At 45.6% G+C, this 27,199-nt stretch overlaps 1 protein-coding gene across 2 annotated transcripts in view; it reads left to right on the top strand.

Moving 5' to 3' along the window:
* LOC142590631 (integrator complex subunit 7-like) overlaps positions 1 to 27,199 on the top strand; it is a 147,703-nt gene that overhangs the window by 93,526 nt on the left and 26,978 nt on the right. Inside the window, exons 10-17 of one of the 2 annotated variants that reach the window (XM_075702980.1) lie at positions 101 to 246; positions 2,860 to 3,036; positions 4,556 to 4,696; positions 8,218 to 8,412; positions 12,744 to 12,847; positions 13,237 to 13,305; positions 16,826 to 16,976; positions 23,726 to 23,824. In XM_075702980.1, coding sequence (XP_075559095.1) covers positions 101 to 246; positions 2,860 to 3,036; positions 4,556 to 4,696; positions 8,218 to 8,412; positions 12,744 to 12,847; positions 13,237 to 13,305; positions 16,826 to 16,976; positions 23,726 to 23,824 — 1,082 coding nt within the window. The remainder of the gene's footprint in view (positions 1 to 100; positions 247 to 2,859; positions 3,037 to 4,555; positions 4,697 to 8,217; positions 8,413 to 12,743; positions 12,848 to 13,236; positions 13,306 to 16,825; positions 16,977 to 23,725; positions 23,825 to 27,199) is intronic. The other variant, XM_075702981.1, reaches the window with a different exon arrangement.

Below are 27,199 nucleotides of genomic sequence, written 5' to 3'. Positions count from 1 at the left end.
TTCTGGCGTGTCCCACTTTGCTGACTTGTGCCACCATCTGCTATAGACCACAGGCCTGTGGTATTTATGCTACTCTGATTGCATCCCCAATTGTTTGCAGGGGCAGCCATGTTGTCTGTGTGCGAAGGCCTGTGCGCCCTGGGAAGCCGTCGGTGTGGGGTGCTGAGCCGCATCGAGCCTCGCATCCGACAGCTTCTCAGCACAGCTAACAGGGGCGCCATGCCACCGATCCCTCCCAAGGCTCTGGTAAGCCTCCGCATCTTTAATGTCTCACAGATCTTTAGGTTTTGCTGTGGTTAGAAATGCATGGTAGAGAAGGGCTGCTGTCACAGTGGCAGTTGGTTTGCATTCTGTTGGCTGCCCAGGTTTGGTTGCACGGTTGGACATCATACAGGGTCCATTATGAAAGTAATGCGCATTATTTTATTATGACGCGACTATCCATGGCAGCGCGGTAAAACTAGTCGGGAAATGGGGTGAGGGTTCTGCCGTGCCAATGCAACCGATTGCCAGTTTACTCCGAGCAGTGGGAGTGGATAACACGGCGCGATGGAGCGTTCACTTGAACGGCGATACGCCAAGAAGTTTTGCGTGAAACTTGGAAAGAATGCAGCCGAAACATTCCAGGTGCTTCAGGAGGCCTTCAAGGACGACTGCATTTCAAGGTCACAGTCTGGGAGGTGGCACAAGGCGTTCAAGCAGGGCCAGGAGGAGGTGACGAACCCCGTTCTGGATGCCCAACGACGGCCAGAACCGTAGAAAACGTGGATCATGTGCGCATTGCGTCCCACCCGTTGATCGAACATCCAGCAAATTGCTGACACCCTACACATGTCCACATTTGCGGTACATGGGATAGTGGCCGAGGATCTGCAAATGCTCAAGGTCTGCACGAAGCTTGTGCCGAAAGTGTTGACGGAAGATCAGAAAGGACTTAGAGTTTTGCGCTGTCAAGAATTGTTGGATTTGATTCAAAATGAGCCAGAGTTTCTTAACTCTGTCATAACCGGAGACGAATCCTGGTTGTTGGACTACGACCGAGAATTGAAAAGGCAGAGCAGCGAGTAGCACACAATATCATCCCCCGCCCCAAGAAAGCGCGAATGAGCAAGTCTCACATCAAAACGATGCTCATTGTCTTCTTTAATGCCCGAGGATTGTTCATGTTGAGTTTGCCCCCCAGGCAAACACTGTCAACTCAGCTTTTTACCTGGAGGTGCTCAAGAGATTGAAACGCCGGGTCGCGCACTTGAGGCCTGACATCAAAGACATGGTGAAGCTCCACCATGACAATGCCTCCAGCCGCATGTCCTTCATTGTTACCAACTTCCTGGCCCGGAGCAACACCCCGGTGGTGCCCCATCCCCCTTATAGCCCCGACTTGGCTCCGTGCAACTTTTTTGTTTCCTCGACTGTCGCGAGCGCTGAAAGGAAAGCATTGGGAGACCGTGGAAAACGCCCAAAAGCATGTTACAGCATTCCTGAGGGACATTCCCGTCGAGGACTTTCAGGGTACCTTCCAGGCCTGGCAGACACGTCTTTGCAAGTGTATTGATGCAGGGGGAGAGTATTTTGAAGAATTTTAACCATTCGTACAGGTCCAGTCAATAAATCTATTTTTCCCAGGAAATGTGCATTACTTTCATAATGGACCCTGGAGACCTATTGGAGGGTGGCACTTGACCTACAAGGTGCACCATATTAAAGATGGCGAGGCTGAAGGGCAGGCTAGTTATAGTTAGCATTTTATGGTGTGTTTACTCTGTAAGGCTTGCAGTTTTTTTTCTTTAATTTTTTTGAAGAGTGCAGGCCTAACACGAGGCAGGCTTATGGCTATTCACTGAGGCCTCAAATTGCCCTCAGGCTGCTGTGCACCATAAGGCGCCGACTAGTAGTGGACTATGAACACTTTATTCAATTGCCCTCGTCACTTCCGCTGCCCCTGTCATATGACGAACTCTCTCAAGCGGCACCCTCTCAAAGCTGGTCACCCTCTGTGGCGTCCACTAGTGTTTAAGATTCCCAATCACTTTGAAGCTCTTGATGATGGTCTCGAATGGAACCACCCGTTCAATATCCACATGCACACTTTTTGCAGCAGCGTTCTTTTCAAGCGCCCAAGAGCATGATACAGCTAAATGATTTGCAGTGCACCTGATACTGCCAAAGTGTGCTGACTGTTGGAGAGGTTGAACTGCATCTACGCTGCTTCTGGGTGTTCCGTGATGCCGCATCATCTGGTGATCGATGGTAATGGTCACGACAATGATGATGATGTGTTGGCAGTACTGGAAATGGCGCCACCTAGCAACAGATTACAGAAATTAACCAGCACGTGGGTACACGCATGATGCTAAGTGAAACTTTTCAAGCTTTCGCGCTCCAGTGTCAGGGTGCAGGCTTTACACGAGTAGATACAGGAATTACTAAGCTTTGAAACACAGGAACAATACAGTTACTTAGTTGAGTATCATTCGGTGACTTGGACTTGACGGTTATTTTCTGGCCTTCTTTATCACGTGTGGTTGTAGACTGTAGTTCGAAAGTCGTACGGCAGTCTACAAATCTCGGTGTCAAGGCTTAAGAGAGATATTAAAGGCAGCAGAATTTCAGAGTTGGTACGTTCAATCAGTCAGAGTGATGTAAGTTCGTCAACCTCTGAAGAAATTGCGTTTCCTAAGTCTGGATAGTATGCATGCGCTTCATTAGTGCTTTGTTATGCATCTCATGCTGTTCTTGCATAGCAAAATTTACTTGAATGCTGGCAACCATGCGGAAAGAATTGATTGCCCACTGTTAATTTGGAAAAAGGTGAGAGTTTAGCATGGGCTTTGTTTCATGAAAGCTTTTCTCGTGCAGGTGTTACTGTGGACACTCGTGCTGCAGGCAGGTGTGGAAAGAGGCTCTGTTCCCATCTCCTTGGACGAAGGTTTGACAGGCATGGATGCCTGGAGCGTGTACAAAATTGCACGGCAAGCCACCCGCTATGGACACTTCGCGGCCGCTGCACCACTCTTTGCCAGTCTTGCCAATAAGGTCAGTCACCAGCTTTCTTGAGGCAGTATATACTGCCCTAGCTGTGTCAATGCGGATGCGGTGATGAAACTCTTTTGCCTATAGTAAGAATACCCGAGGAGCTTCTCCAACAAGGGTGTGCTATATGTCTGTGCTGTGTCTCTCTGCAGTTGAAATAAGAGACCTTTACAGGTGCATCCAGATCGAGGTAACCTGTACGTCAAAGAAAGCCAAGCTGTATGAGGGAGTTCTCACATTTTTTGAAAGTTCTGTGTGTCTGGTTTGCACGGTCTATATGGCCGCCATTTTTAAAAGATCAAGCCAGACTACCTAACTGCATCTGAGACTTATACAATGATTCAATGGATATCGTGGTGCAGTTGCAAGATTGATGTTTGAATAACCGAGCAGGTGTAATAATTAGTGGGCGACTGTAAACAAATTCCTCTTTCCCTTATCTTGGCTATGAACCCTGCAGTGCGACTTGCATTCAGAAACCGAAACTGTCGATTTATACGTGTTTTAATATTTTTGTATTTTTTAGGGGTATAACCCACACCAAAAAATTAATAAATTTGAATGGTAAAATGGTGTGCCTAGGTTATATGTGAATTTCGCCTTGAGGTGTGGATTAACGGCAGCGCGAATTTCACTTTGAGGTACAGTTTCACGACAGCGTGTCTGCACTGCTGTGAAGCGACACATTCAGGACAGAGTTCTCTACCATCAAAAGTTTCGTTGAAGCTGAAGCATGTTGAAGCTTCCTTTTATGGTCACCGATTTTTTTTCTCTTTTCGGGGTTATTTTGCGTTTTGGCTGTGCTAGCAGTTACCAAAAAGCGCACGTGGCGCTGGCGAACGAGGGGCAGTATTCTAAGTTGCCTAGGAATGAAGTCGTCAGGGTTCTCTTCTAAGTAATGGTCATGACGAACGGTACGCCATCACTTCAGTTTGATTGTATGCTAGCACAGCCTTTGCCTGGCTCATTTGTCATTACTTTTGCAGTGAAACCCATGCTCCTGAGCTCCTCGCTTGACGGCAAATGCACGGAATGACAACTGGTACACGGTCAAATGCCAATAACTTAATGGGCATGTAATGCTGTTCAATTAAAGGGCCCCTGAGACATCCACTGTACAAAGTTACTGATTTCAATGGTAACAGTAGAACATTCAAGCCAGTGATGAAAAGCAAGGAGAAGAGCAGATGAAATGCGTTGTTAAAAACCCCAACAGTAGCCCGATTGACACATCATGTGACTGCTTATGAGGTCAAGGTAACCAGTGAAAGAGAACAGTACCCACGCTAGAGAGAGTGTGAATTTCTTTGCAGGCTCCCTGCAGTCAGTGTGCAGTGCAATTCATTGCTATGTGTGCTGGCAGTCATTAGTTCGAAAGAATGGAATCTGTTCCGGGCCTCACTGATGTGGAGCTTGGGCATTGTTGTGCCGCAATTGCACGTTTTCACATACCGAAATGGAAAGAAGCCGGAAGGGTGCAACGTGTGTAGTAACATTTTCGTGCGTGCGCTCCCCCCGACAGGTGAGCTCGGAGCAGCTGCACTTCTGGCTGGTGAGCCTGGCCGAGCTGTGCCGAGCCGAGGAGAACCTGCTGGTGCGCACGGGCCAGGCGCAGCTGACGGACGCCCTCACCCACTACGTGCGGGCTATCTCGGCTCTCAAGGTACTGCAAGTCTGGCCCTGCTCTTTGCCTGCCCACCGTCCACCCATCTGTTTGTTCTTGTGGTAGTGCGCAGAAACTTCAGAATACGAACTGAGTTTTGTCGTACAGTGAACCTGGTGCCTTTGGTGCATTCTTACCGCTTCTGTCCGCTATGTGAATATCCGAATTTCGTCTTGAGGTGGTGGTTTCAGGGCAGCACAAATTTCGGCAGCACAGCCTGCACTGCAGTGAAACCACCTTTGTGCCTCGTTCACACTGAGACAGCGTCGGCCACCGAGAAATCTACGTAGACGACGTGGCACGATTGAAAAAAGCCCTTATCACGCCGATCGTTCCGAGACTGATTTTCCTCGTCAGAAAAAAACATTGCGTGTGGCAAGTCAGTGAGAGTGCAGGATTGCAAAAGAGCGGAGAGAATGGGAGCCGAAGCTGCTGTCGGTTGTAAACATCCAGTTAGCTATATTGAGAATGAGAGATTCAGTCTGGATGCGGCCATTTTGTCGTCGATTATTGTGTGGCGCCTCGCACTATAACACGTTTCTCGATGTGAACACACCATTAGGGCAAAGTTTTCCGCCATCAGTGTCGCCGAAGGGAAGGGGAACCAAGCCGCTGGACGAAGATACGATGTAGACAACTCGTGCATCCACCTATGGAGACTGTTTTTAAAAAAAATTCATTTGATCGACGTATGCAGTTCTTTCTGTGGCTTATGCACGCAGACTTTTTTTCCTTTTTGCGTTGTTGTAATTGGGTTGCGAGGTATAAACGAAAAAGTACACATTCGTTCATTTCAGGTAGCTTGAAATCTTCTAATACTAAAGATCGAGCTAAAGTGAATATCAAATACAGTAGCCGACGGGTCCTTCCGGCTCCAAAAATTGAATTTGATAGATATTCTGAACTTCGTAAAGGCACCGTCAGGGTTCCCATAGAGGTAATGCATTTTTCGGACGAATTTTGGCACTAAAGTTAAATTTCCTGGACTAAATTGCTCATTCTAAGCCACGCTACCCGATCTTAGAGGCCGCCATGTTGGATTATCCACTGGCTTGGCCAGCCTTGGCTCCTAGTTGCCTGCGCCATAGCCTTCAAGATTGGGAGGCACACACCATTCTTCTGTTTTGGAAGCCATGCCTGCTCTTCCTTAGCCAACAATACTTTCTAGGGGACAGCACTTTCTTATTTTAGCCTGCACTATCGTCATAGTCACTTATTGTGGGATCAGTTTTTCGTTTTCTTTATTTTTCTTTTTTTAATTTTTGGTTGCTATTTTGCACTTGGTGTTTCCATAGCAGGTGCGTCTCAGAGACGTCGCATCTTTGTGTGTGTTCATTTGTGTGATCGGCATTGCCTCCTGTGCCTTTGCGAGAGCAAAGTGGGGCGAAGTTTACGAAGTAACGTGGCTCGTTTCCTCGATCGATCTCCATGGCGACCTCCACTAATGGAGATCACATGGAGATCACCAATGTAGTGACACTCTCGTTGACTGTTACGGAGCCGTTGCTCTTGCACAAATCCAAGCAAATCTTATCGCTTCCAAGCATTCTATGAGGTAGAGCATTATTAGATTTCTTTTATGCCACTCTAAGCCTAATAATCTTTTTTTTTTCTTTTTTTTTTGTGAACAAATTGTTCGGTCTGTTCGATTTTTTAGACTATTTTTTGGTCCCCACGAGGTCCAAAAAATAGGTCAATCACTGTAGCATGATATTTGATTGAATATTCAAAAATAATGAATATACGGACAAGCCTAGACTTAAAAAGGTATATTACAAATAGAAGCAGGAATGGAAGGATCACTAAAAGCCCTGAAAGCTTGGGATGGCAGCAAACCATGAAACGAATGGATCAGATTCTCTTTGCGAGAAGTTATCCAGATCTCCTTATGATTTGCTTACTAGAGAAGCAGTCATTGCATGGCAGTAGCTGCAGACCAATTCTTTCCAGCATTTAAGCTCATGTAATGTCATTCATCCCAAACTGTGCACCTTCAAATGACCACGCATGAGTATGCACCCATGAGTGCACCCGAGCATGCCCAAATACTGCCACCATCCCCCCATTGTAAATCCCACCCCGAACAGTGGGAGGCTGGGCTGTCCAGCTTGGGACCCATGTGACCAGCATCAGCTGGTGTGGCGGGCCCAGTGGGTAGCCAAGTCCATAGGGATCCTGGACTAAAGAGCCCCCTCCCTACCAGCACAGATAGGAAGCAAGATGAAGCTGCCGACTCGCATTTATTTTTCTTGAATGTTTTTTCCCCCTTCTTTGTTCCTTCTTGCTAAGATATCTGCATCATTGGCATTTGGATTGCAGCCATTGTGTGGATGTCACTTGGATATAAATTTGGGCATGCTGGTTTTGAATATTCAGGCAAAAAGTACAAATATGACGATGACAACACACAGATAGACTGACACACACACAAAGCGCTTTGCATATGCCTGTGTGTTGTCGTTTTCATGCCTTTTGCCTGGAATATGCCACTACATTGTCGCAGACGAAAGATTCTTTCTCGTCTTTGCCCGACTCTTTGCGCAAGTGTTGTGAGAGATATCTGGGGACGTTTGCTGGGGAGTTTTGCTTCTGAAAGCCTGCCTTTGCCTGGCTACTACAATGGACGATGCGCTTTGCTCTGTTTAACTGCCGCTTGAACTTCCATCAAAACAGAATCACAGCAGACAATACAGTCTAATGGCGAAACATCAGTTTTTTGTTGTCAGTATTGGGCGTGTGTCACTGAGGCACAAGTATCATAAGGTTTGCTACTTCACGGTGGACTTCTTACTGTTTTGCCAGCTACACTACTGCCGGGCTCAGCGACATCTGTGTGTTTCAAAACAGAATTACAGCGCCTAAAAGGTTTAAGCAAAGGTGAAATTTTAATAATGCAGCAATATTTCAAAGGAAGAGCACAGAAGGCCTATCAGACGCGCGAGTCGTACCGATGACCTCGCAGCAATAAGCGCAATGGTTTGTTTCATGGTGCCACAAAATATAAACGGAGAACGAATCTATTTAGGGAGTACGTACTTATTCACGGTCACATAGTCGACATGGCAGCTCGCCTAGGGACCAACGGAGTAAAGTGCGTCCTCCTCCGTAGTACCTTGGCAAAGACAAATTTCGGGTAGCAAAAGTTCCCAGATTTCGCTCTCTCAGCTCGCTCAGGTGCAAAGTGGTAGGGCAAATGTGGGAAAGACGCTCTCGTGTCGTAGTTGTGTACAGAAATGTCTACAAGTCCGATTGCAACGTACCCGCCACGGCGACCCAGTGGCTATGTCATTGCGCTGCCGAGCTGAGTTGCGGGTTCGATCCCAGCTGCGGCAGCTGCATTTTGACGGGGGTCAAAATGCAAGAACGACAGTGTACTTGGATTTAGGCGTACGTCAAAATTAATCTGGAGTCTTCTAGCACGGCAGGTTTCATAATGAGACCGTGCTTCTGGCACACGAAGTCCAGAGTGTAAGTAAAATGAACTTCATGAGTGCCGTGTTTGTGCCCGGTCTGTCGTGCAGGCGGCCACTACACCGGCGCATGCGCTGCAGTTCCAGGCGGAGTACGTGCGGCTGCGCTGCGAGGGGGTGCGAGCGCATGCCCAGCTGCTGCAGGCTTGCGGCTGCCTCCGCACGGCACCCCCACCAGCCATTGCCGCTTCCGTCGCGTCAGCCACCCGGGACGAGCTGCAGAAGTGCGGACGTGTAGTGGCACAGGTGACAGCTACTGTTATGCCACGCTCAACTTCAGTTCCTGCCCGACTGTGATTTCCTCAAAGCAGAATCAAAAGCTTGGCATTTTGTACATTGTGCATCACATTGCTTCGTGCACTTAAGCTTGCATGCGAGCCAGTCAGTCGGTACTTCGACTGTTGTCGTGCTGCGATTACAGGTAGACAAAAGTGTGGTCGGTGCATGCACTTAATCTCCATGACCTGTCACTTAAGAGGTAACCTACACTTCCATCGTAGTTTATTTGTAAGAGTCGGGTGTCTTGCACATCCCCCACTTCATCACTGCCGTTGTCATCGCACACATCGAGGGTGTGAAGTTGGCACTCTCTGAAGCCACTTGGCGATCACAGCAAGGAAAATTTGTTACAGTAGTCAAAGAAATAGCCCAAGACTGTGTCACAATTTAACATGTAAACAAACTGCTGGACTTGCCGAACACACACAAGAAATTGATAATTAAGCCATTACAATGCAGTGGCTTCGCTTGCTCTGCGGTTTGAGCGTGGTGAACAACTACTGGATCGACTAAGATTTGCAACCTTTAGTTTTGAGGAGGCATTGGTGATGTAGCAAAAACATTGCTCTTTGTGCTCAACTTGGTGCAGTGGTCGGAGTTTGTATAATTGAACAGTCGAATGTAAGGTATCAGAAATTTTAGCCATCCTTATGCAGTAGAACCTCATTCATACATTTTGTAAAAAGCCGCGAGAAAAAAACGTACTAACCGGGAAAACATACAATCCGAAATAACTAAAAAAATTTGAGACTCAACTGTTGTTAATGTCTACGTAATGTGAAGTATCACGCGGATCATGGTGGCATGATGTGCCTACACGCATTGAAATGGTGGTGCTCCAGCTGCCCGAGACACATTTTGTTGTCTCTATTGCATGGTGCCTTCAGAGGGCGACGGCAAACCGAAATGAAATCGAGCTGGGTGGCAATGCCAGATGCTGCCGAAGCAAAACGGGATGCCCACATCGTGCCGCCTGCACCAGAGAATGGCAGCGCGTCTCGGTTGTCTCCTATTAAAAGCGTTCACTACGCTTCCTACGGCACCACGGGATGTGAAACAGATGGATGAAGATGCTTATTGCAATAGCGTTGGCGGTGATAGCTGTAAATGCCACGTGCGACAACCCCAGAGAAGATTTGCTGGCACTGAAATGGAAATTGAGTGCACGCCAGAGTTTTCACGCGAGATGGGCATGAGCGTATTGCAGTGAAGCTGCCGAGGCGGACAACTATAGACTGCTCTCGATCGCGCACATCTCACGCATTTTCTTGTTTACATGGCATCTACCAGCTGGAAAATGTATCATACGATCACAGTTTGGCAATATACTGAACGTTGGTGCCGAAAAATTATGTTTTCCGGGAATGTATGAACCGGTAAAAAATGAACGTAACTCTATTGGGTCACTTCTTGTGTTCTCAATTGCGAATATTGGTGCTGCGAAAATGCATGTAACGGGAACGTATCAGCGAGGTTCTACTGTATATATTTACTGTGGGGCAAGTGGCACTGCTGCAAAGCTGTACGATTTATCGGTTGGCATCCCGACGCGGGACTTGCTTTTTTTTTTTCTTTTTTTGACGTAGCTTTTTCTGCTCCCTTTTTCTAGTTGGTTCTTTGGGCTAAAGGAATTTTGCACTCATAGTTATTAGTTGTCATATTTATACGCACTTGCATTTTGGCCATTGCCTTTTAACTTTCACCGTGTCTGGTATCTAAGTGTCCTCGTTTCAACAATTAATTGGGAATGTATGTTCAACTTGTCATTTCCTTTCTCATCCCATATATCCTGCTTAATTACACCACACTTCCAATTTCCATATCCTGACACTGAATGCACAAACATACTGAAACCTCGTTATAACGAAGTAGAAGGTAGAGCCGATATTGCTTCGGTATATCTGTTACTTTGTTATATACATTATTGTCATTTACTGTCATATATACCCAATGGGGTGCACAATGGTAAACATGGAAACGAGAAGATTGCCTTGTGGCCTGCGGAACCACACACAGCCACACATGCGATTAAATTTTCATACAACACAAATTTTGTCGTGTGCAACAGGCGACTTCATGTGACACCCTTTGGATGGCGGCCTTCTGTTCCCTTGCGATGCTCTTTTGTGTCCGCTTTCCGCTTGGCTCGTTGCAACCAAGCAGCATAGGGCACACGACACAGCACTCCGCTGTGTGTTCAAGGAACCAAGCGAACTTGGCCACGCCGGCTTGTGGCCTCCGAGATTGCACCAATGCCAGTGCAAACTCGGAGGTCACGTCCAGCTGCCGGCCCACACAACGCGCCACAGCGAGAGGGAGAAGTGAAAGCACGGCCTGGGCGTGACCCTGGAGATTGCGCCAGGGAGATCGCGGAGGCCACGCCCAGCTGTACCTGCCCGTGCTGCGTGCAGTAGAAGTGAATGCTCTAATGTTTCAAACTGCCGCGTGTGCACGAGAGATAGGTCAGTGAAGAGGTGCGATAGCGAGGTCCTGCTTGTGTGTAAGTGCGCAGCTACATGCAGAGGTGAGAAATATTAATGTTGTTCGATGATGTGCTCAAAGAGGGGACGCTGAAGTTTTGAACTGCCATGACGAACGAGTGCCAAATCCCGCGGAAAACGATGTATTCGGCGTGCAACAGTCGGCTATATTTCTTTTTTTTCCTTTTCGAGATGAATCTAGCTTCTCATATCCATTGGCCAGACAATTCCACTTCATTAAAACAAGGATATGACTAGATGGATCTCTATAGAGCTTTCAAGGGAAATTTCATTTACTTTGTTATATGCATTATTTCATTATATCGCCTTTCATAGCGAGGTTCAAGTGTATTCTCATTAGATGCAAGTGGTGCAGATTTACGCTATACGTTTCTATACGAGAAGGTTCAGAACTTTGACCTTAGCTGAGGCAAGCACCAAAGTTGTGATTTTGCCATGTTGGCACTTTGCCACGAATGTAGCGCAACTAGCACATGGAATCAGAGAAGGAACACAGTGCACATGCAGTTCTAACTTCCAACTACATTTTATTTTTACGCGATAGCATAATTTATAATACCGTATTTACACGATTGTAAGTCGACTCGAATGTAAGTCGACCCCCCCATATCGCTTGACCGGAAAAAAAAAAAAAACCCGAGGGCGCATTCGATAACGAAAATTTATTAGTAGCTGACATGGTCACTGGACTACTCGTCTTCACTAGTGCTGCCATCGTCATCGTTGCTGCGGTCCCACAGCGCGTCATGGTCCAGCGAAATTTCAAATTTGGCAAACAACCGCACCAGGACATCTTGCAGAACAGCAGCCCACGCCAAATGCACCCAACCACACGCAGCCGTCAGGGAGGCTCATTTGACAGGTCCGGTTGGCGTAATTTCGCATTCTTCTGCCGCCAGCCACTCGTACTCACGGCGGAGCAGAACCTTAAAATTAAGGCGAAGGTCCGGGCTTGTTTCATGATCACGTCACACTTCACTGGCAGGGGCCGATCACGCATTTCAGCAACGCTGCCGCAAACTTAGCCTACAGCTCCGGAAAGCGTCCAAACTTCGGCACGTCGGAAATTTCTCACTTGCCGCCACAGGGTGAAAATTTCGCTTCGCTGCAGTCGCCACTCTCGCACCACCCGTTTAGAAACATCGAAATTTGCGGCCCGCTGCGCAGTGATTTGTTTCTTCGGCGTAAAGGATGGCAGCCCTCTTGAACACTGCTGTGAACGAGTGCCGAAAGATTAGTGAGCCTGTAGCACTCATGACGACTGGGGAAGCATAGAAGTAGCACGTAGCCGGCAGTCAAGTGGAGCACGTCAAAAAGTTGGTCAAACCAATGCCTTTAAACAGAGAAAGAAACCCGCGAACGGTGTCTACTCTTCCATGAACTACCGATACTCCCCGCAAGCGCCGCCGTTCTAAGGGTGCCGTCGCAAATGGGAATAGCGGCGCTTCCATCAACTATCGACACCCCCCATGAGTGTTGCATGCACTGTAAGACTCTCAAAAATGTTGAAAAACCCTTCCGAAAAGCGAACAAAAACGCGGGATAGCGAAAAGATACGGGTAGGACCATAGAGCAAACATAAAATTGTAACTACGTTGTAGCTCTCGTTGGTATCGCTTTTTTTTGGCGGGGCCATGTTTTGGTTTCGATTGTAAGTCGACCCCCCAACTTCAGACTTTCAAATTTTAAAAAAGGGGTCGACTTACAGTCGTGTAAATACGGTACTTGTACATTTTAAACATTCTGATCCTTGACATTGACCATGTTAGCCATCCCGTTTGTTCTTTCTATCCGTAGCTGCGCAAGTGTTCCCGTGACTTCAAGTCCCTTGCCGACCAGTACGGGGTGTTGTACCAGACATTGTTCGATGCAGACCCGGGCACACTACGCAACGTCCAACTGTATCCTTGCCTGACTGACAGCTGAGCAAATTCGTTGTAGCTGTGTGAAGCATTCTCAGAGGGACCATTGTGTGTACAATCTTTGTTCAAAGCAGCTTGCTTATGTCCTCTTGAGTTAACGGAAGTGCTACCTGTCAGCGTTATTGCCTAGGCCTATCGCAGCACCAGAGGCTTCTCTCGGTGATCTCTAATTACACTATTTTTGCACCAGGTGAATCCATTCTAAATCTGCAAGTTTTCTATTCTCATCATACCACCTAGTTCTTCGCCATCTTTGACTGTGCTTCCCTTCCTTTGGCACCCATTCTCTTGCACTAAGAGACCACCGTTTATCTGCCCTGTGATGGCATGTTGTAGGTTTGGCTCCTTGACCCCTGACCCCAAACCAGGTTGCAGCAGAATAGCCTGCTGGTCATGCAGGCCATCGACCGCATCTCCCAATACAACCAGGGCATCAAGTGAGTGAAGAAAGAACAGAAAAAAAAGAGAAATCTGTTTTTTAATTTGCTAAGAAAACTGTAAAACCTCTTTAATACGTTGCCGTTACATCAGTTTTCCCGGCGCCAACATTCACAATCAAGAACACAAGAAATGACCCAGTAGAGTTACGCTTATTTTTACCGGTTCAAACATTCCTGGAAAATATAATTTTTTGGCACCAAAGTTCAGTATGTTGCCAAACTACAATTGTATAATACGTTTTCCAACCACTAGATCCCGTATAAACAAGAAAATGCATGAGGCGCACAATCGAGAAAGTATGTGACTACCCGCCGCTTCACGCCAATACTCGCCCACCCATCTTGCAGGAAAACGCCGGCGCACACCCACTTTCTCATTTCAGTACCAGCAAATCTTTATCGGGGTCGCCGTACACGGCATTCACAGCTCTCACTGCTAATCCTATTGCAATAAGCGCCTGTCTGTTTCACAGTGTGTAGTGCCATCGGAAGCGTAGCACACTCTTGAAGGAGTCAACAACGCGGCCGCGGTGCCGCGGCAGGCGAAGCATGCGTCACGGCCAATCAGAGGGCTGCCCTCAAGGAGGCGCCCGTTTCACCCAATCATCGGCTGTCTCGCGACGATTTCCCGCTTGAGAACGGGTGCCGATCACTCCGCTGCACGAGAGTCTACAGCGTGCCGAGGGGCGCCAGAATGGAGAGCGGGAAATCAGCTTTCAAACGAGACCAAGATGGCGCCGATCGGTTCGCGTCGCGCGGAACTACGGCAGCTTGAAAATGAGGCAAACATTCGCGCTTGGCGTTCAATTTCGGCTCACCGACGTTTCTAAATTGCCGTTTTTTTTATACTTCGAGTAGGAATTGAGCCATAATATTTTGTAGAGACATAGTTGGGACATTAAAGACTTCAATAACGCAATTTTTGAAAATTGCCATTTTTGACCATTTTTCGCGATTTCAAGACCCGCGTCCCCCCTTAATAGGCGATAACCGAAACGTGCTGCCATTCCCTGCTGCAGACTGCGATTGTATACATTTTCAGCCACTAAATCCCATACGAACAAGAAAAGGTGCGAGCCGCTTGCGATTGAGAAAACTACCTTTGTAGCTGCCCGTCACACGTGAAAACAACGGCGCGCAGTTTTTTATTTCGGTACCAGCAAATTTCCGCCTGGGCCTTCGCTCGCCGCATACACAGCTATCGCCGCCAAACCTGTTGTGATAAGCATCTTCACCTATCTGTTTTACAGCACGGGGTCCGTAGTGTCATTGGTAGCATACTGCACGCTTTTAGTAGGCGACAATCAAAACGCACCACTGTTCCCTGCTGCAAGCGGTGCATTTGGGCATCGCGTTTTACATTGGCGGCATCTGGTGTTACCCTTTTAAAATACCACGCAATAGGAAAGCAACAAAATGTGTGCCGGGCCGCTGGAGCACCACCTGCTCGGTGGACTTCTGTGTCTCGTGCTGCAATGACCCACACAACACTTAGCATTACGTAGATATCAATAAAAGTTTATATCTATAAACAAGTCAACTGATGGAACCTCAAATTCGGCCCCATCTGCTCCTTTTTGTTTGTGATATCTGTACTGACTAATTGCGCATTTAGAAACTTGCATATTTTATTTCTAGTATACCCTTCACTTCTCTTAATTTAACTCCAGTCAATTTAATTTTTTGGTACTTCGTTCACAACTGAAGGGCCGGCGGCTATGCCTTTCTATGGGTCAAAACTTTCATTGTAAATCCTGAAATTAGACTTTGCTGGATAATTTGAACTCGGATAGTCAGCATGCGTGCGCCTGACTTTATTGGTGAGTCCACCACCGGAAACTGGTGTCTTGGTGGCACTTAGGGTACAATGAATGGGTCGCACACACATCTCCCATCAAAAACTGCTATTTCTGGCCTGTCCTAGGGAAACTTCAATGCAAATACGATAGCGCACAATGAATTATTACAGTGCTTACCTGATTCCTAATATGTGTTGTTTTTTTATTTTTGTTTTTTAAGAAAATTCATGCAAGAATTGCTTGAGTGATGCAATCCGATACAGAAACAAAACTGCATTCATGGCATACACAACAGTCTGCCATCAGAGCCACCTTAGCCAGTGTCATTGCCATTGTCATCACAAGATGGAAACCATGCATGGCAACAGAACATGGAGGAAAGAAACAAAATAGGAGAGGCCTTGACGTCACATTTTTGAAGCCGGAAATGCAGCCATGTTGGTGTGCCATCTCCCGTTGCGCCTCCAATCAACTCCCCGAAGCAGTAAGGTGGGAAATTTGAACTTGCATTGCTACGAGCCGCCGGTAGTGTGTGCTGCTGACGCATGTCAGAACAAAGCTTATGAAACTTCTGTAACTGTTTTAGTGAAGCAGATGTGCTCCTGTGCTTTTCTGTGGCATGTTGAAGACGACTACGAAGACCCATGCCATGACTACTTGAGTGTGTCTGTTGCTGACTGACAACTTACACTCACAGACCCAAAACACAACTTTCAAGCTTATACACCATGCTCCCAAGTCAGGTTGTCTCGCAAACAGAATCTGCTGTGAGAAAGACACAAGCCAAAAAAAATCTGCCTCACTTTTCAGAGGCTTAGAGCAGCAGCGAGAGCTTCAGGAGCATGGTTGCTATGGCAACGACGTCTAGGGTACCACTCTCAGTGCTGCTTTGCGAAAAACAGCACAGGACTTCTGCCACAATATGTCTGTACTGGCCGGGGCCTCTCCTATGCTTTCCTTCCTCCGTGCGACAGAACAAGTTCTCGCATATGATAATGCACTGCTTTCAATTTGCTTACAAAAGCACATTCAAATGCTAAAGCATTTTACATGTTAAGCTAGCGACAAGTTGGGCCATGTGTTCTTGGCATTCTGGAGAAGGGCATACATCACAGGACAAATTAACACAATGGTTTGTCTGGATGTGGGCAATCATCCCGTTTCATATTGTTGCAGAGTCATTTGATAAATGTAGAATATCAAACACTCTATGGACTGGTACAGAGGGCGACATGTTGTTGTTCTTTATAGAGTGATGATGATGGGCATTAAGTAATGCATTTTAATTCCAGGAAGGTAAAGTTTGCTGGTTCCGTCTTTTTTTCAGAATTGGAAATATATGTTTTTGTCGTTAAAAAAATTGGGTGCACGTTCAATTATGCCTTGTTTAGAAACCCTAATGCCATTTTTAGGTTAGTTTTCTATTTTGAATCCATAAATAGTGAGTGTGCATTTGAGTCTGGAAGGTGTTAGAATCAGGCTAAATATACTGCCATATGTTTTGGTTTCTTTATGCCTCTTTTTTTTTCGTTATTCCTGCCAAATATATTGTCTCATTGGTATCGTCATGGTTGAATTAACGGAAGTCGTCAGTATTTACCTTTGTGTGGTTCGTAGAATATTCATATTTAATAAATGTTTTATTATTCCCTAGTAGCTCTGCAACTTAACGCTTTGATGCACGCATTTTAAGTTCTATTTTGTGGTCTTCCCTTCAGCTCGAACGAGGAGGGTGGCAGCCTGATGTGGATGGAGCAGCAGCCAAGCTCCGGCTCGTCCTCGCTCAGTGAACACCGGCTCCTGGAAGCGGCGCACCGGGGGCTGCTCTGGCTGCGTGATCTGCGCCATCAGAACACTCTCACTCCACAGGTTAGGCTTTTCTGTAAACTATAAAAGAAAGTTTACACCCTCCGGGGTGTACCTTGTTTCGAAACAATAATTGTCTTCTGTCTGGCTTACGTTTGCTTGCTTGAAAACTGTGCAGTGTCTAATTTCCTGTCAGGAATGTTATATCACGGTGATAATGCGCATGTTATTCATGAGCTGGAAGTACAGTGCTCAGGGGGTTGAAGAAAAGAAACACTCTAGATGATCATTATTAAAGGGGCCCTAAATTGGTCTGGCAAATTTTGTAGACGCATAGGGTACAACTACAGTAAAACATTAATGCCGCAGTTTAAGTGAAGCATCTCATATTAAGAGAGCTACAGATGATTACAAGTTACCCTACTACCCAGCCAGACTTTTTCTGCTCAACTCGTTTGCCGAATGATCAGGGCTCAGCTTCGCCTTCATTGGCGGTGCGGCATGATACGACGTCATCTCATCTACTTCCGGTTTTCTCGGAGCCAGCGCGCGAAGCCTCTCCAACCTCTCCACTGCCTGGCCATCAGTCTCTATAGAGTGCTATTCAAGCAGCGTATGTTTCGAGAATTCTATCACAGTGCTGAGTGTGTCTGGTATTCTGATAACCACATGCGAGCTGGGCGTTTTGGCACATGGGTGGAGGCGTAAGCTGTAGCCCTTCGATACTACTGCCGCTGTGATGAAGGGGCTTGGCGTAAACGTGAGCGACCTGCACGGTGCAGCCAATTGGTGGCGCAGAGCTTAACCAGCCAAACACAGAGCTACTATTGCTGTAACCAAGTGTAAAACATTTTAAACATTAAAAAAAAGTGTGTTCATGATTATGCACCTGCCCAAAATTTATACCATCAGCAAAGTAGAATGCACTTGGTTACTGCTATATTAGTTCTGTGTTTGTCTGGTTGAGCTCTGTGGTGGCTGCACTGTGCAGGTTGTTCATATTTGCACGTCCGCTCATCTGGTAAAACGCCCAGGCCCAGTCTGCTTAAGACCAGCACTGACTGCGCGGCTTGCGTCACCTTAGAAAATGTTGCAACACAAGCAGACGACGCTTGCTGTGTGCCATAAGTGCTTCAGTGTAGTGATACATTTTCATTGTGTATTCTCTTTCTGTTACCTTTTTTTTATAGAAACAAATTAACCAACATTCCAACTATTGCAAACAACATTTCTTCACCATAAAGCTGGAAAAACTGTCGATGACGTGACCTGGGTAACTAATGACATTGCTTGGCCAACTGATGTCAATTGTAGTAACTAGTCAATTGGGAGAAGGCGGATGAAAAACGGGAGCGGTGCCACTGCAATCAGTAGCGACGCACATATTTTAACGCCTTATAATAAATTACATGCTTTACACAGAGCGCCTACGTGCGTCACTTAAGACTGCTATTAAAATAATGTTCACCATTTTTTCATTAATATTAAGGGGGGACACAGGTCTTAAAAACTGAAAATCGCAAAAAAAATCGAATTTTGCGAAGTACTTGTTTGGGCATCCATAATGCCTAATTACACTGTATCAAAACGATTTGCCCAAAAAAGGCACCCTAAGTGTCAGAAAAAAATTGTTTTGTCAGCATAGATAGCGAGAAAGGACCCCAAAATTGCGCAGAAACACCGGAGTTTATGGGGCTATTTCTCGTCTTTCCCACCGCTGAGCGCCACCATCTTGGTGTCTTTCGAAAGCTCAAAGTTACGCCTTTCAGTTCCCCGCATCCTTGCCGACGATGGCCGCATAGAAAGATCGCAAACATAAAACCAGAATGTCTACCAAACAGGAAAACCGGGAATTCTCAGGGATTTGGAATAGTCTGGAAATACTCGGGGAAAACTCGGGGAGTGTGTGCTTACATCAGGGAAAATTAGCTGTAAATTTATTGAAAGGGAAGGAAAGTCACGCTAATGCTGGCTCGAGTAACAGAGAGGAATCCTAACGAATCCTCTTTGACGCCGTGTCATTGGCTGGAAGAGTTGCCAGTGTACAGTCAATGACACATTTTCCCGACGCCCGATTTTTGGGACATGCCCGACAATTCGGATGGCTTCGTGGCACCACCGTACCCCTAGAGTCAATCTATAAGAATGTGTGAAATTTTGGATGCAGGAACCTTTCGCCGTCTGATTTCCCGGACTTTCTGCCCTGACTGTAGGTCCGAAACTGCATTAGTCAAAGCCACCACCGCCGCCATTTTGGTTATCTTGCCGCTTCGAACCAGCACTCTGGCACGCAGATCCGCTGGCTGCCATAGCCACCACCGCGGCAACACTAGGCCAAACTGCTTCGACTTTCGCTATTAAGCTTCTTGTCATTCGGTGCCGTGTTTTTTTCATTGAAAGAATTTGCTGCTGTCAGTGATGGCACCAACTCCGCCTTTGTATCGCGATTGACTTCGAAGCTCGGAAAACAGGGCGCGCTGCAAAATGCCGTTTTTGAAAGTTAGCTTCGCCTAAGTACAACAGTGTTACGTGGCAAAGCATACGCGAACGTATTGCGGTGAAGCATTACAAGCATGGGAAGAAGCAGTTGTCAAGGAAAACGGTATGTATTCCTTCATTAGACATGCGTGCACCCGCCGTCTCCTGTCGCAGTACAAGCACCGATATGCCTAATAAGTGCACTGGCAGGCATCCAGAACTTTTTCAGATATGCCTGCGACGGGTTTAGCCTTTAAGGGCAGTAAAAGACGCGCATTCATTTTTTTTCGACTGCCTGATTTTTTTGACATTTTTCCGGCTTCTAAATAGTGCTAAAAATTGGACGATGACTGTACAGCTGACCAAGAGGATGCTTCAAATGGTCCATGGGGTGAACGCTTAGCAGAAGGAACGTGAGGACAGATAGGACCGACGCATTGAGGAATGAATGGGGAAGGAAGCGTGGCGCCGCTTCTTTGAGGGAACTTGAGCTCAAGAAACAAAGTGTTGGCTGAAGCCGAGATGCAAGTGTCCCTCATCCAAGCCAAAATAAACTCTTTAAAGCAGTGAAACGTAACACGGACGTATTGTGCACGGGCTGAGAGTGTGTCGGGACAGTTGAGGTTGACACACCAGCTTTTGAGAGAGAATCTCAGTTGTGACAAAGTTCGGGCCTCATACCACTGAGCTTGCTATCAGTTGATAGAAATAGCTCATATTTTAAAATATTTGCTTCTGTACGCTCTTTATGCATCTCTTTTTATTCGTACTTGAATATGTTCAACTTGATTTGCAATGTGCTTTTCCATTTCTTTCGAATATATTTTATTTGCTTTGTATTTTACTTACCTCTCCCTTCTGTTTCTTTTTGAATAAAATGGACACTACTGCTTAGTATTCAAAGTGTATTAAGTTGTTTATTTATTTTTAAACATGCTTGAGAGTGACAGGATCAGGCGACATGGTGTCAGCCCGTCTTGGCACAGAACAAAGTTCTCAGGGAATTTTGCAAAGTCACTCACGAAAAACCTCGAGAACTCAGGGAATTTGGCTACGTAAACTTGGTAGACACCCTGGAAACAATCAGGGGGTGGTCTGACGAAGCTCGCGATGCATGCGGCCTTCCTGATGGCTCAGTGCGCCAGCACACTGAGAGGCGCCTTGTGATTGGCTGTTTCTATGGCACTAGGTCTAGCAGACGAGCTCGTCTTCTAGCCTGCCAGTGGGTCTGCTTTGAAAACTGTTCATAAGCCGTTTCTTTGTTGATCGTGTTGTGAACCTAAGTGGCAAATTGTCCCTCTAAAAAAAATTAAAAGTTTGAAAACGAGCACGCGTCCACGAGAAGTGAACCACAAGCCCTCTCTGCTTCCTACAGCAAAAAAGAGGCGGTTGTCCCAACATTCAGATTTGCCGATAAGATCGCGCTGGAGATAACTCACTGTGTCGGGCAATCTCATACCGCATCGGCAATAATGCAGCGGCGAGTCTAACCATTGCCCTTTGCCCTCGCGTGTAGTTTTACTTTGGAGACCACAGACGATGTGCTGATGTCTATTCCCACGCCTGTTGCACGTACGCAGGTTCGTGTTGGTGCATTCCAGATTCTGTTACGAGCTTATGAGCCTATGCATGCACCTAATGTCAACATCAGCCGAATAAATTTGTGTTGTTTATTATACATTCATTATTATTTCCCGGTTTTGAAGTTTGGAATTTATATTTTTCCAGTATTTTTAGTTTTTATGTTTTTCTCAAGTATATAGCTTTTTTGAAGTGTCCTAATTTTGAGATTGGCACACTGTGTCCCTTTTCTCATTCAATTCTCGTCATTCTTGTTTTTTTTTTCCTGAATGCTGGTGAGTTGGAGAGTGCACAAAAACTATGATTTGGTATCTAAGGACACCGAAATATATTGAAATCCTATAGAAATCACCAACAAGAATTCACATTTGTAAAGCTGCAGCATTAAATTTTCATAACTTTTGGCTCAAGCACAGATACAAACATGCAAATGCTAACTTGCAATCTTTGAACATCCGGGAACATACCTGCATACTTTTATCTACCTTGTTGCAGTAAATTTTTTGCAAATCATCCCAAATATTTAACATGAGAAGAATTGTAACAACTTTTTTTATTGACATTGGAAAAATCTTAATCTTATATTTGTAAGCAGCACACAAAATTAGATGTGTCCTGAAGGTTTTGTGTGTCAAAAGCGAATATCAAAAATGGTTGTTCTGGATGCCATGTCCCCTCTTATTTAATGCTGTTTGTTTTTTTGTACTTTTCTCAAAACACTAATTCTGGGCTCCACGTAATATTCAGGCCTCGATATCTCAACACCAAGAACAGATGGAACTAAATTTTTTTTTTTTTCGGTATGGAGCCTAATGGTGTACTCTGTGAAGTATAGCAAGCAAATTTTTTTTTGTTTTCACTTTGGAAATTAATTATCATGCTACATTTTCTGTGACATGGTTGCCACATTTTGTGGGTTTGTATTCAATGGGCTGTAAGATACCTATTAATGATCAGATAAAAAAGTGCTTGCTATCCTTCATTCCTTACTTTTTTGTAAGGCATCTAAACATGCCTTACAAATAAATTTTTATTGTGCCATTTATTTTCCGTTGTGGCCCTAAACAATGGAAGTAAGATCTTAATTATTGTAAGAACTAATTGACCTAGAACAAAACTTATAGCGCATTTGAAATCGGCACAAAAACCTTAATAAGATTGTAAGGGGGGACACAGCTATTGAAATAAGGTTATCATCTTCATCAATATTAATGAAACTTTGCACTCTTATTTAGATTTTTTTGACGATTTCAAACATCTAATTAGTTTGATGTAGGACCCTTCATCACTGTGAACAATTAGGCTTTTATAGCGTTCCATATCGTCAACGCATCACCAGTGCTAATGCTGTGGCGCCATCTCCTAACTAGAAATCAAACCAGTTTTGCGGCTTGGTGCCGTGTTTGCAGTCCTAGCAGTGTGAAAACAAACAGCCGATCTCAATAATTATACGACAAAACATACCTAATGATTTGACCTCAGCTTGAGATGTAACTTAGCAATGACAGATTTTGCCACTCGTTTCTGCTGACAGGGCGGAGTCAGTAAAAAGCACGAATACGGGTGAAAGTGGGTGTTCAGCACTATACAGATACCATGTTGCCACGTTTAGGGTGTCTATTACGGTTACTGGGGGTAACTGCCACAGTAATTCTCGGTATAAGACATGCACGTGCAAAGGTCATAACGTGAAAATGCTACATGTATCGCTGCACTGTATCGTGTAGTGAGCAAAAATAAAGCTCTCTAATGTAGCCAATAATCAGCCAGTTACACCTGGAACTATATACTGCTGCAGATATTGCCTGTGCACGAAGTGTACCTTCGGCAGTGGTGCAACCAGCTTGTGAGATGGAATATAGTAATTATTGTAAGAAATTCTACGGTTGCTGCTGCTGCTGCAAGCCAGCACACACGACATCACAACAGTGATGTGCGTGCTGGCGTGCAACTGCCATGCGTTCACAATCTTCCAGAAATAGAGCCATCTGTTCAAAAGCATATGCAATAAATACTGCGTCTAAGAGCAATCCCGTCTTTTGAGTCGAATTTCGATGCCTTCCTTATTTCTTCATATCTTTATTTAGTATCCCTTCAGGGACACCAAATTGTGCAAACTTGTAGTTCATTCCCATCTTCCAGGCCAACCACCCCATCTTGGTTTTGTGCATAGAACAGCTAACCATTGCGGACGGAGCAGACAGCTGCCACTCCATTGCTCTCTCATGTACTCTGTGCATAGATCAGTGCACTAGCTCCACACTGATTTCACAGACGTGGGGTAGAGTGCGAGTGAGTGACGAAGGGTGTGATTGGATGTGGCGGTGTACAGGCACGAGTGCCGGTCAACGCACGCATATCAGCAAAAGTCAGCGACGATGAATTTGAGGGGATGTACTACGAATGCAAGTGACTGTTGATAGGTGTGAATGGATGCGAGTACAAACTTTAATGTGAGCGCTGGTGAGCGTGAGTGGATGTGAGTGTGAACATGGGCGGGCGTGTCAGTGAGGTTATTCACCCTCACTGACACGCCTTACGAATGTGAATGAATGTTGGCAAGCACGTCTGGGTGCAAGTAGCAGCGTGAGTGAGCATTGAATGCGAGTGAGTGCAGTGCTCTAAAGAATATTGGTGAGTGAGTATCCACTTATTCTGTTGACCTGTGCCTCCGGCACGCACAGCTTAGTTTTCCCTAGCAAGCGCAGTGGCATAAGGAACAGCTTGCTCCCATTTTTGTGTCGCACGAGCAGCAGGTGCAGCTGGTGGAACGGCTGAGCCAGGAGCTGGTGCTGGTGGCGCCGTGTTTGCCACGCTTCTTCTTCCAAGCCCTGCAGGCCACCACGATCAAGGTACAGGGCGACAGCCACATCCTTCCATTCACAAGTTTTTTGTCACTCAAGCAATGCTAACGTGGCCACAGGCAGTGCAAAACAGGCCAGAAGACAAGTGACAGACAGCACAAGCACATGCCTGCCAACTCTCCCGAATTTTTTGGAAGGATCATAAATTTGGCTCTGAATGTCACATTAAACTGCATGAAAGAAAAAATTCTTTTCGCAGGAATGTTTTGAAGCTCTTGAAAGATAGAGTACCACAGGATTATAAAAAAGAAAATGCCCCCCAAAAAAAGAAATTGAGAGGGTACCTTTACAATATAGGCCAGAATATACTTGCATCAAACAAGTTTATTTGAAAAAGTTCCTTGAGCAGGCGAAGTTGGCAACAGCAGAGTCGCTGGAAAAGTCACTGTGATCTAAAAGCAATGTGTATCTTGTCAGTATCTCCTGTTGTAATTTTGCTGCTGCTGATGTGGCTGCATATTGACACGTGCACTTGTCTTCATCGGGCGACACGTTTCACTGCCTACCAAATGTTATCGCCCAGCACAGGACGCGCTTGTATATCTGGTAAGTTTCTGGAATGTTATCGATGGTTCCATCCACTGTCTGTGACCGAACCTTGTGTAATCTGATTGCATCTGTGCACGATGCGAATAATGTAGAACTTTGTGGAAGATGCGCGGGTCCTAGCGATTAGTCTGGAACATTCGGCGATTGATGTATAAAAGCCGACGCGCTTGACCCGTTGATCAGATTTTCAACGATCGCCAAGTGTATTCGCCGCTGTTGTTGTTGTTTGAATGTAGCCTCCTTTTGAGGGCACAAGTTCGCCCAATAAAATGCTAGTTTCTATAATCACAGTTTGGCTGCCTTCTTCAGCGTCACTACTACGTGACAATATAGATGAGTGTCCCCTACCCCCTTTTCTTTCTTCCATGTCATGCTCGTTAGATTTTATGAATTTTGATGTTTACAGGCTAGCATTTATGTGAGCATGAACTCTCAACTGGCTTGGATGTGCAAAACGCCAAGTGCAATCGAAAAAACAAAGCTGAACCTAAAAAATCTCAGAGCAGCAACATCAAACGAGATGCAATTTTAATTTATTAAGCCAAACAAAACTTGCTTTGCTTACACTATGGTTGGGCTGGTCGGCACAGACAATATGCAGAAATCCTAACTCTTTTTTCAAGTTTTGTCTGTGCCGACCAGCCCAACCATAGTGTAAGCAAAGCAAGTTTTGTTTGACTTAATAAATTAAAATTAAATTCTGGGGTGTTAAGTGCGAAAACCACAATCTGATTACGAGGCATGTCGTAGTGGGAGACTCCAGAATAATTTTGATCACCTGGTGTTTTTTTATAGTGCACCTAAATCTCAAGTTCATGGGCATACATGCACCATTGAAATACGGCCACCACAGCCAGGATCAAACCCCTGACCTTGAGCTTGGCAGCACAAAGTTATAGCCGCATTTGATTTAATGCCCACTAGGCGATTTAATGCCCGCTAGGCTAGGCACACACATAAGTTTATGTGTGTGCAAGGCTTCTTTCTGCTGTGAAATGCCAGTGGAGGAGTAATCGACCCACCTCAGTACTCGTGATCAGAGACCAGTGGTGCCTGGACACTGCAGATTTCGTGGTGCAGAGCGTCAGAAAGAAAGAATGTGCAACCACGAAAAGGAACACACTGTGAGGGAGTTCATTGGCAAGGCCAGAATGCTGCTATACAAAAAAGCTCTCTGGCCTACCTTGTACCACGTTCTTTGTGGTACCAGGAACCAGCATGGTTCAAGCTGGTTCATGCTGGAACCAGCATGAACCAGCTTGTGGAACCAGCATGGCTCGCAGTTTAAAGTGATTGCAAGCTGTGTATCTGAGCCGTTGACATATGACCAAGCTTTCCAAAACACTGGAAAGCAGGGAGGCTGCTCGTCTGTTGCTATGTGAGAGGGCACCTAGCGGCACAGCTGAACGTTTATTTTGGTTGCACACCAAATCAACTGTGTGCATTTAATCAGGAGGATGCACAGCATGGGCTATAACAAAAGTTAAAATGTACTTTGTGTATCACACTTTAACCTCCTTTATGCGTGTTGTCAGTAGTTATTTCTAGGCACCTGTATATTCACCGCTATAGGGATGCGCAAATACTCGAAATTTTGAGTAAGAACCAAATAATTATTAGTTATTCTAAACTGTTGAATAATTCGTTTCTTTTATTACAGTCGAACTTTGCTATAACAAAGTCGCATCGGCCATAAAAAATAATGTCTAATACTGTATTTACTCGCATAATGATTGCACTTCCTTGTAAAAAAAAAATTGCCGCAAATTCAGGGGTGCTATCATTATGCGGGTTAAATTACCCGCGAAAAGAAAACTTTTTTTTTCATCCCACGTTTGCTGTGGGATGACCACAGCTCAACAAATAGGTGGCTGCTGTTGTCACAGTGCGGGACACCAAAACAAAAATGGCGGCCGGCGGAGCATGCCGAACGCAATTTTTTTTTCTTCTCATAAGTACATTAAGTGCATTGAAACAGTTTCTTCCGTATTGGTAATGAATAATATCGTTACTATTGGCAAGTTTGCAGTAATAACTTAGCCATGACCACTTTGAGGGGACAGAAATAGAGATAGGAGCGCTTAGTTGCCGGTGACATAGAAACCCATGGCTGGCACGCTGGGGTAGCAGTGGCATTTGTCTTCACTACTATCCTAATACGGCACGCTTTGACTATGGGTGGGCGAATATCTTAGCTGTGTTACAAGCGTCGGCGTATGAATAGGGTACACTTCTAACGTGTCAGTGTAAACATGGCTACTATCGTTGCCGCTCGCGATTTGTTGCGTGCCCACGAGTGCAGACGAGAGGAACCAAAAGCGGACGTTTTTGTTGTTGTTGACCTCAATCATTATAAAGCCTACAAATAATAAAGACAAGGCAAGTTTGGTTGTAGCTTTCTTTTTTTTTTCATGGAAGTGCAGAAAGTGATGAAAGGAATGAAATGGGGCATCTGTTTAAGAATGTTTGGTGCGTGCAGACTGCTTGGTATGTCTTGAAAAGTCGTTTGGGTAGCATTCAACAGCATTCGACAGATGGTAAGCCCAATCATCATTAGCTAGACTTGGAACGCAGCATATCGCTGTGGCAAGTTTGGGGTGCGATCATACACGGGAAAGGAAAAAAATCGAATTTTGATAACAATATTCAGGGGTGCGATCATTATGCGAGTGCAATCATTATGCAAGTAAATACGGTATATCTGAGACAGTAGACTTCATTAATTCAACTCCGGTTATTTCGTTTCTTTGGTTAATTCGATCCCGACCAAAGGTCCTATGCCTACTAGACGTCTAAAAGGTTCTTCAGTGACTG

Source organism: Dermacentor variabilis, chromosome 8, assembly GCF_050947875.1.
Source record: "Dermacentor variabilis isolate Ectoservices chromosome 8, ASM5094787v1, whole genome shotgun sequence".
NCBI classification, from domain to species: Eukaryota; Metazoa; Arthropoda; class Arachnida; order Ixodida; family Ixodidae; genus Dermacentor; species Dermacentor variabilis.
Note: the sequence above shows the minus strand (reverse complement) of the source record. Positions and strands in the feature narration are given on the sequence as shown.